Source organism: Gallinula chloropus, assembly GCF_964237585.1.
Source record: "Gallinula chloropus genome assembly, chromosome: 4".
NCBI lineage: Eukaryota > Metazoa > Chordata > Aves > Gruiformes > Rallidae > Gallinula > Gallinula chloropus.
The window spans coordinates 77985602-77996675 of record NC_140088.1 but is presented as its reverse complement, the minus strand read 5'-3'; the positions used below and the strand labels follow the sequence as shown (position 1 = coordinate 77996675).

At 43.7% G+C, this 11074-nt stretch overlaps 1 protein-coding gene across 1 annotated transcript; it reads right to left on the bottom strand.

Moving 5' to 3' along the window:
• Nucleotides 1-6531: 6531 nt before the first annotated feature.
• LOC311191307 (toll-like receptor 2 type-2) lies at nucleotides 6532-8883 on the bottom strand (the record flags this gene model as incomplete). Its single annotated transcript, XM_084263458.1, has 1 exon — nucleotides 6532-8883. One exon carries the CDS (start codon nucleotides 8881-8883, stop codon nucleotides 6532-6534), a length of 2352 nt encoding a protein of 783 aa, XP_084119584.1.
• Nucleotides 8884-11074: the final 2191 nt, after the last annotated feature.

The window sequence follows — 11074 nt, the reverse complement described above, 5'->3', positions numbered from 1 at the left end:
AATGAAGAAGGGATCATTGAAAATACCTACCAGCTGTCCTCTAATCATGTGTATCCTTTCCATGTAATTAAGGAATTGTTGTTTTCCCCTCTTTTATGTTGCATTAAGAAGTAATAGCAACTGTAATAAATACCAAGGGAAAAAAGGAACCAAAGCCACATTGAGAAACAACACAGCACAAAAGTAAAAATAGAACCACAAAATACATTTCAGCTCTGTGACATGAGTTGGGAGCATGCAGCTTTTTGACAGACAAACTGATGCAAGAGTGGCCATATCCCTACCATTTCAGGTGTACATCCTCCTTCCAGGTACTGGGTGCACAGCCTGTGTGGGTGTGCCTGGCAGTGCATTAGGTTGGGCATGCTGACCCCACCTCGGTGAGGGCTGCTAGCTCAGGCTCCTTTGTGCTGCGGAGGATTTCCTCTGGCCGTGCCTGTGTTTGCTGGGCAGTTTGAAGGGAGATGTGGAACCCTTATCAAAAGATAGCACATGCATGTCCCGCAGCCTGACAGAAGAACCAGCGTCTCACACTAGAGAGTACCAAGCTACTTGGCACTTTGCATTCCAGAAACCAAAATAAATGGTATCACATACAGGCTGAACCTTGCTAGTACTCATCCTCTTCTGTGGTTCATAAAAGTACCCTGGCTTCTCGCAGGCTGGAAAATATGAGTACCAGTCTGCAGGACATTGGATTCAACTTAAAAATAATTCTAAATAGTCCAAATATTTTAAGTCATTGGAAACTGATCAGTTATAAACCAAGGCAGTATCCATAATCGGCCATTAAAATAATCTATTGAGGGTTTGACTACGTTTGCAGATGTGTGCACTGAGCCTTGTTTATATTTGAAAGATTCCTTAACATACCTGATACCAGGTTTGGTAAATTCTGCATCTGTGGTGGGTGCACCGCTGGCAAGGAGCAGATGTACCCATAGTGCCCTGAGAAAGTTGATCTGAAGAGGATGTTAAGCCCATATCCTTAAGCCTATGTCCTTTCGCTAACAAGCATGCTTTTGATTTAGATTTTCTAAACCGTAGCCTGATTACTTGCTAATTCTTGTTTTGATCTGCAGTGGAAGGATGAGATGGCCACATTAAATAAATGGGAAAACAATTATTATTAAGGAACAATTATATTTAGGGAAGATGAGCGTTCTGTTTGGCTTTATCTTAGGTAAAACCCCAAGCAAGCTAGGAAAAGAAAAGTGCATGTGTATTTTCCTTCTTGATTTTAAGACATCCGGAAATCATTTTTCTAACAAGAGGAAGATTTTAAGAACGTAAATCACTGTTTCAGACAGACCATGCAGTGAATTTTGCTCTTCAATGAAATTTAAAAAGGAATTATATAATCCACTTTCAGAACAAGTGCTGGTTTTTTTCTCTTGTCTCTTACTAGTTAGGAAACAACACTTTCCCTTTAGCAAATGATTAGTAGTTGAAGATCTGCTTCTGTATTTGTAGAAACCTGCCTGAGTGGAAGCAAAGTTTGGCTTACTTTTTGAAGTCTATTTTAAACATATCTGAGTATATTAGAATTTAACCTTACCTCAACAACAAAAAGAGGAAGTAAATCAGCACAGTTGAGAAGTCGGCACTTCAAAATTTTAACCCAATACTTTTTCTTGCATTCTGTCTAAGAAAAACACCAAGATCTACCTACTGTTGTGTTTTCTCTCCAGTTTTCTCAATGACAGCTTAAGTGGGAACACACACGTATTGTATGGACAGCTTTTGGACTGGCTCAGCTATTTGGTGGTTTGGCACCTGGTTACCAGAGGTATTAATTACTCACTGAGTCTAGAATAGGATTCGGATTAATGGTGAGAGTGCAAATTGTTGGATCTTTACCTCTCTACAGTAACGATTAATTTTAATATACTAGAGAAAATAGCAGCTGGTTGAACTCTGGTGTGCTATATGCCCTTCTGCAGTATAATGCCTCTTTTTGCATCACTGCAAGAATGCAATATGCTATTAAAGCATTTTTTTACTTTCTTAAAATATGACGTAAAAGAAATTGCTGCCTTCAATGGGAAGACTGTGCTATGAAAAGAAAGTAGATCTTTGGTTTTTTACTATGAATATCCCTTTAAAAAGGCAAAAGAAAATGCCAGATTTTAAGTTTGTTTGTTTCATTGTTACATATATTGGTAGTGGCTTCTAGCTGAAAATCTGACTACAGAAAGTTGTGCGGCAGATGAGGAGGACTTCAAGTCAGATAAGGGCTTTGTGTACATCAAATTCTGAAAAATGGCACCCAAATAGATTATTTTGTTAATGTAAAGTAATACCATTAGCGTTTTGACCTCACCTCTTTCAAAAGCTACTGTACTGTAACTGGTACGTCTTCTGAAGGCCATTTACAAAAAGCTCTAACCACAACAATGTTTATGGTGTGCTTGGTAGTCAGACAGGCCAATATGTGGAGGTCCTGTATTAAATCCTCTTTGACTTACTGCTCCCATCCTCAAAAGGCTCAACTCCCAGTAACCAGCTTCTCAAACGCAGGAGGACAAAGTTACACTCCATTACCACAAATTCCATATGTTGCTATTGCTTTAAACAAAAAACCCCACCAAAACCCCACCAAAAACCCCAGATCAAAATATATGCATAAGTCATGCTGCTTAGTGGCCAAAGGTCTGACATCTGCGCTACCCTGGCCACACTGTGAGGAATTGAAACAGCGTGTTTGGGCAAGAACAGGCAGCTTAGGAGTCAGAGAAGCTGTCTTAAAAGGTAATTAGCCTAGCTGAAGTAGCTGATGAAATATGGTCTGTATTTTAAGAATCTTTACATTGTTATTATAAACCAGAAATACAGATTATTTTAATCTGACTTTAATATATACATATAACAATAAACCAGAGATTGTATGAAGCCACCTGCAGATGAAGGTAAGGTTCAAGATGCTAAAAAAATGAAATGCAATTAAAAAACTCTCAAGTAAATGAAAGAAAGAGAAGATCTTAAATATATAGAAAGAAGGTAGCTTTGTTTCCTTAGATGAAGTAGCAAAGTTCTTATATTGTGTTATGCCTGTATAGTCATGTAGGCAAAAATGCATGTAAATATATCTTTCCTTCCTGTTAGACCATCAGAGTTGCCTAATTGTGGGTGTAATGAAAGAATGTTCATCCTCTGCCTTCCCAACAGCAAAGAACAGGGACACTTCTGCTTTCACTGACACGCTGGCTGTGTGGAGAAAAGCAGTAACACAACACAGAGCTAGCTCTGAGATGCAGCTTCCCACGTGCAAACTCAATTACGAACATTGAGGTGCTTTAACAGAGATTTTGTATGTGTTAGAAGCCCGAGACCAAAACACAACAATAAGCCCGCTAACTTGGACACGATCTCATCACAGATACAGCAAAATGCTGTAGGTGTTTCTGTGTGAAGGCTTTTAAGATCTGCTTTTTGTACAAGCCTGATGTGTCCTACACTGTCCCTACACCATGAACTGATCCAGCAGTTAGTTGTCCTCCTGACCTACCAGACTGAAGCTGTTAAGAGTTCATCTGAAATTTCCTGTGGCTTCAAGGCAGGTATCACCTAAGATACCTATTAATCACCTCTGAAGGAAAAGTCTCATGCCAGTGTCTTCCAGTTACTCCACTTTCTCAGCAATTAGCAGCTTTGCCCCAGCAATCTTCTCCAGAAAACATGGCCCCAGCTGGCAGCAAACACAGTGTCTGAGGTGGAATGCTCCCTAACCCCTCTATTTTTGTGGACTATGTTTACAGACAGTGGAAGGGTAGGAAAACACCCTTTTCGTGTGCCTGTGCCAGTCAGCAACAGGAGCATGGTGTTGGAGTCAAAGGCTACATATACGAGTGTTTCCCACATTCTAGGTGAGAACAGCTTAAACCTCATTTAAGGAAGAGTGTTTGGACTGGACTCTGAAGCATCTATTCCCATAGGAACGGCTGAGGGAGCTGGGGCTGTTTAGCTTGGAGAAGAGGAGGCTGAGGGGAGACCTTATCAACACCTACAACTACCTGAAGGGAGGTTGTAGAGAGGTGGGCGATGGTCTCTTCAGCCAGGTGACAGGAGATAGAACAAGGGGAAATGGCATGAAGCTGTGCCAGGGCAGGGTCAGATTGGATATTAGAAAAAGATTTTTACTGAAAGAGTTGTCAGGGCCTGGAACAGGCTGCCCAGGGAGGGGGTTGAGTCACCTTCCCTGGATGTGTTAAGAAAAAGGGTTGATGAGGTACTTAGGGATATGGTTTAGCATAGGATGGGAATGGTTGGACTTGATGATCTTCAAAGGTCTCTTCCAACCTTCTGTGATTCTGTGATTCTGTGATATATAGTGCAACTAAACTAGGCAGGAATCATCTGTAGATGTCTTTCACCACAAAAGCTGTCTGCCATAGAACATACATGCCACAACGGCCAACATGGCAGCATGAAAGTGCATTTTTACATTAACCCTTGCAGCCACAATGCTCAGGAGATCTAGACATATAACTTACAGTCCTTGTGAAACACTGATGAGAATAAGTCCTTAGATCTACTAACTAGGAGAGCTAGGACAAAAATCCTTACTGCATAAACTGAGTTTTATTGCATTTGATTAGAAGTGGTTTCTACAAAGAATGCAGAAAAACCCTTGGCTAGGCAGGATCTTTCCTAAAGCTTTTGCAAAGATGAAGATACATAAACTACATAGCTGTATATCTGAACATCATTATTATCTATATCATCATTAATATTTAAATGCCAGCTTTTGCCAACTCTGCTGATTAACGTGTAGAAAATATCATTGTGGTTTAACTCCAGAAGGAAGCTCAGCCCCCTGCAGCCACTTGCTTCCTCATCCTGCAGTGAAACAGGGCGGAGAAAGGCAGTTCGATGGGTGAAGCAAAAGCCGCAAACGCAAGCAAAGCAAAACAATTCATTCACTACATTCCATCAGCAGGTGGATGTAGCCCTTTCCGTGAAGCACGGTACCCTCAAACATGACAAACACTTGCAGAGACAAACAGCATGACTCCAACATAGAATCATAGAATCGTAGAATCGTAGGGGTTGGAAGGGACGTCAAGAGATCATTGTGTTCAACCCCCCTGCCAAAGCAGCTCCCCAGCTCATACTGCACAGATAGGCGTCCAGACAGGTCTTGAATATCTCCAGAGAAGGAGACTCCACCACCTCCCTGGGCAGCCTGTCCCAGTGCTCTGTCACCCTCACTGTGTAAAAGTTCTTCCACATATTGGTGCAGAACTTCCTGTGCTCCAACTTGCAGCCATTGCCCCTTGTCCTGTCTCCACAGACCACTGAAAAGGGGCTGGCCATTTCCCCCTGCATCCCCTGCTTAAGATATTTATAAACATTAATTAGGTCCCCCCTTAGTCTTCTCTTCTCAAGACTGAACAGCCCCAGCTCACTCAGCGTTTCCTCATAGGGGAGATGCTCCAGGCCCTTAATCATCTTCCTAGCCTTTCTCTGGACTCTCTCAAGGAGACCCCTGTCCTTTTTATACCAGGGAGCCCAGAACTGGACACAATACTCCAGGTGGGGCCTGACTAGGGCAGAGTAGAGGGGGAGGATCACCTCCTTTGACCTGCTGGCCACACTCCTCCTGATGCACCCCAGGATCCCATTGGCTCTCTTAGCGACCAGGGCACACTGCTGGCTCATGGCCAACCTGTCATCTACCAGGACCCCCAGGTCCTTCTCCACTGGGCTCTTCTCCAGCAGGTCATCCCCCAGTCTGTACTGATATAAACAGTTATTCCTTCCCAGGTGAAAGACTTTACACTTGCTTTTGTTGAACTTCATTAGGTTTCTCCCTGCCCAGCTCTCCAGCCTGTCCAGGTCTCACTGAGCGGCAGCGCAGGGTTCCTGCGTGTCAGCCACTCCTTCCAGCTTTGTATCATCGGCGTACTTGCTGAGGGTGAATGCTATCCCCTCATCAAGGTCGTCAATGAAGATATTAAACAGGACTGGACCCAACACCAAGCCCTGGGGAACACCATTAGTAACAGGCCTCCAGTCAGATTCTGCTCCATTGATCGCAACCCTCTGAGCTCGGTCTGAACTCATCCTTCCTTCCTCTTTCTTTCCCACAACTCTTGTCACCTAGCATGACATTACATGGTACAGTAGATCCCTTTGGCCAGTTGGGATCAGCTATCCCAGCTGTGTCCCATTCCAAATTACCATGCACCCCCAGCATACTCACTGGCACAGAAAAGGCACTGCTGCTCTGCAAGCACCGGTAACGAAACTATAAGTAAAATACCCCTGTGCTATCAAAACTAGTTTGGTCACAAATCCAAACCACAGCAGTGTAGGGGCAACTATAAACAAAATTCAATCTATCCCACCCCAAACCAGTGCAACATCTCACAACTACAGCTGCCAAAAGAAAATAATCCAAGAGTGAGCAATAAAATGTATAGTAGCTCAGCTCTCTGTTCTCAACCTACAGATAGGTGATGGGTCAAACATGCAAGGAAAAGAAATCCAGAGTGCATTTTCTACATTTTCAGTCTTTGATGTTGCTGTCTAGGATTTTAGAGCTACTTTCAAATTGAACCAAAACATCTCCTGCTGCTCCTGATTAGGAGGCCACTCCAGGTAGGTCTTTGTGTTCATGATCTTCCGCAGCTTGCAGAACCTCTTGGGAATCGTTTTGCTCTGGATGGGCTCCAGGAGGACCAGGATGGCTGCATCGTTGTTCTCGTCAAAGAGGCGGAAGTGCGAGAAGTCCAGCTCGTATTTGCACCACTCACTCTGCACAAAGTGCTCGGACAGCACAAAGAGCGTTTTGTGGCTCTTCTCGATGGAGTCGATGATGTTGTCCACGATCCACTTGCCGGGCACAAAGTCCCGCTTATGGAGGCAGAGCCGAAACGGGGGGCAGGCCTGCTCCAGCTCCCGCACCATGATGTTTTCCACCCAGTCGGAGTCGTTCTCGCTGTAGGAGACGAAAGCGTCATAGCAGATGTCCTTCGCGGGGGCTCGCTTGGGCTTCCGCTTGGCTCGCAGCCACGCCCAGGTCATCCTCAGGTACCAGACCACGTGGTACTTGTAGCCGACGACCACGAGGATGAGGATGACCAGGAAGACCAGGACGCAGATCAGCGACACCACCAGGGACCTGTGGCACTCCATCAGGGAGAGGTGCACGGCGGCAACCGGCGCCCCTCTCACTGCCAGGGGAGAGTCACAGGCGTACTTGTCTGGCCACCCCACCAGCACCTGGGCCAGCCCGGCCTGGTGGTGGATGAAGGAGAGGAAGTCACAGGAGCAGATGAAGTTGTTGTCGCTGGCATCCAGCAGCTCCAGTTTCCGGAAGGACTCCAACTCTTCCTTGGAGAAACCACTGAGCTTGTTTCTTCTGATATACAAGGCCACTAAGCTAGGAACGGGTGCGGCGCCAGGCAAGGTCTTCAGCTGGTTTTTTGTGAGGTACAGCTCCTTCAGAACTGGGAGCTGCAGTCCAAACTCCCTCAGGTTGTTAGCGCTAATGTCCAAAACTTCCAGGGTCGGGGGGATGCAAGCTGTTACTTTAGGAATTTGCGTGCTGGAGAGGTTCAGGTATTTCAGGTTTTTTGGCCATTCACACACATCCGGAATCTCACCAAAATTATTTTGGCTAATGTCAAGATTAACCAGTTTTCTTAAATGAGACAAACTTTTACCTGTCATTTCTAAGTCACTCAGTGAATTCTGGCTTAAATTTAGAGTTTGTACTGAGGGCCAACCACCCTGGCAGGCCGAATGCTCCAAACTCTGGTCTCCAAGCAAATTTGCACTAAGGTCAAGATACACTAATGACAGAAGACGTTGTGAAAGGCGGCATGGTACCAAAAATACCTTGGTCTTTGTAACTGTGACTTTGAGAAGAAGTGACAGCAGACCTTCTATGGCCTTAAGATCTGTAAACAAATAAAATTCATCTATAGATAATTTATCTATTGTCAGAACTCTAAGAGTCTGTGATTGATTTGCTTGAATTTCTTTTTGCCATTGTCCAGTTCCCAAGAGTCTGCAGTTTATCATCTCCACCTCCACTAATTTTGGCATGTCTTCTAAAATGCTGACCATCTCAGGGACAGTAACGTCTGTTAATAGGACTTCTTTAAAAGAAATTTTCTTAGCAAAAGAAGATGACATGACTCTCAATAATTGTATTTCAGCAGGTATACTGAGGACTATTTCTCTCACTTCTAACCAAATGACAGAGTGCAGAAGGTCCCTGACAATTGCTGAGAAGATGCTACTATTTCCCAGCTTTATGATCATGTGATTTATTGTCACAATCGATTTCAAACTTCCCGGTTCATACCGACTAAGATTGCCACCATCAATCCACAGCTTGTCCAGAAGATCAATGCCCTCAAAGTCCCCTTGCCGAACCGTGTTGAACTGCGGGTTGCCCAAGTAGAGAGAGATCAGGTTCCTCAGGCTAGAAAAGAGGGAGCTTCCCCCCAGGTCTCTGTAGGAGTTCCCTTGAAGATGGAGGTGCTGAAGCCTGAGAAGATGCGCAAACCACGCAGGAGACAAGTGAGCCAAGCTGTTATTTGACAAGTCCAAGAGCTCCAGTTTCCCCAGGGAGCGAAACGAGTCCTCATCTATTGAGCTGATTTGGTTGGACTGCAGCAGCAGGGCTCTGAGGTTCACAGCCTGCTGCAGATCCTGGGATCGGATGTGCTTGATCCTGTTGTGGGACAGGTTTAATGTTGTGACTTTGCCCGTGAGCCCTGGGGGGACAAAGTCCAATCCCATGGAAGAGCAGTTGCACAGCGGAGTGCCATCACATGAAGGACAAGCCTGCTTCAGCTCCTGCTCTTCAGTGATGCTTGCAGCTAAGACCATGTAGATGGCCCACACTCGCCAGGTCTGTGTAGTCATAACTTTGCCTAAAATATGAAATACAGTCAAAATTGAAATATAGAGAAAATGCTATATATTTTATATATATATAAAACATAAAGTTATTTCTGAAGAAGCCTCATTTTGGTTGAAGCCGAAACATAACCCTTACTGTTCTGTCCTGTTGAATGCACTGTATGTATTTGTTTTTATCACCGTTCAGAGATGAAACTATTGGTCAAAACAAGGCACATTGTACATACATTTTCCAGAATAATTTGCTAAATGCTAAGTACATTGAATTTCCCTTTCTTTTCCCCCTGGTTTCTAATTTTGGAATGAAGACTTACAAATTCATTAACACCTACACAAATCTTCTGCACATTCACCTAAACAACTGGATAATCACGACTTTATTACTAATCTGATCCTTTACCTGTTTTGAAAATAGTCCCCATATATCCCCCTTAGCCCCTCCTTAGGTCTTCTGGATCTGTGACTATTATTTTGTGCATGGATCTTTTACTATAAGGAGTCTCCTGTATGTATTTCAAGTCCTGGTAACATCAAGAAGAGTCAGTATCTTGTGGGAGATAGTGACCTTCACATTTGATATTCTTTTCAATCACACATCTAACTTCACTTCTAACATTAGGGAGAACAGAGTTGCATATGTTTCAGTCACTTCCCTCCTTTTATCTATCATTGACTATTCTGATTGTAAAGGTGCTAGTGGCAGAGGAGTAAATATTTGCCTGGCTGTCTGTGCAGGCCATCGTTACCATATTGCAATCAGTCCAATACTTGCTAATAAAACTTAAGCTGGGAAAAACAACCATGGTAACCTACTGACTCAGCTTTTCCTTTTTGCTGCTGCATCCTTCTCCTTTGCCTGTGGCTTTTTCTGCTTCAGGTCTCTGTGACAGAGAGAAGGTCAGGCCCAGCTGTGAGGAAAAGACAGGAGCTTTTGGAGCCTCCTGTAAATGTGCTGGCTAGTCTCGATCAGCTTTTTCCAGCCCCACAGCCTGTTCCTTATCTTCTGGACCAAAAAGATTAAAGAGAAGCCACAGAACTGTGGATCCTCTGTAACTTCTCTTTCCTCTCACAGTCATGCCTTTCATAGCACGGATTTGATATGGCTTTTTGTGTAACAGAGCTTCCTGCAATATCCAGCCTGTCTTTACTTCCACCAAGGTGACTTTAGTTCTTCTGTCCCTCTGAGACAGAGAAACAATTCTTGAAGCCAGAGAGAGTTGTTTTCCCTTCAAAACCCTTATTACATATTGAATTGTAATCCTTTTTTTTTTTTTTATGATTCCTTGACAAGGATCAAAGAGCACTTTTAAAGTACAACTTTCCCCAGACTGTCACAAACCCCCCTACCTCAGCAGGTATCATAGGAACAGTCAAAAGAGTTAACCAACCCCCAAAGAGGCCAATGAACAGATTTCCAAATATCATCATGGGCTCTGCATCAGATTAATTGAGTTAGATTGGCTCCCTGGGGAGTATTTTCTCCTTCGGTTATCCCAGTGAGATAACCGAAGATTATCTCATAATAAGATCTACTGAAGATTATCTCATAAGATCTACTGTACTTTGAATTCACACTCTCATTTGTTTTTTAATAGCTGAACCGCACAGACAAGTTCATACAAACAAGTCCCACCCTTCTAGTTGCATTATTTTAGCCAGAGTTGCTTAAAATTCTGCAAAAGAGGCAGAGTCAACTGAGATTGTTTGGGCATAGGAGGCGAGGAGGAAAAGTTGTGGATAATTTTTTCACTCATTCCATCTATTCCCACCCAAAGGACTATAAACATTTTGACCTCTTGTGTTACGTTCTTTCCATCTCTGTCTCTCTCTCTGATGTAGAGCTTTGGGTCTTGAAGGAGACATTCCTCTCCCCTGACTCTACATGCCCACTGTTGAACTGGTCATCCACTTTGTCCTCCAATGTCAATGGAAAGAAATAACAAATTTTAGGAACAATTCACATCAGGTCTTTTAGCCACTCACATTAAGATGTGATGACGCCAAGAGAAACGATCATATCAACTTAAAATGTAGCACCATAGTTTAGATACCTAGAGTTTTGCATGATAATCCCACCCAAAGAACTGCAATCTATAGTCACACTCACCTGCTGTCCAGCTGAGGCTCCTTCACAGGGTTTTCTTGGTCTGACAAGTCTGTCTGGATAACACAGTGATGTAGGCCATAGGAGCAA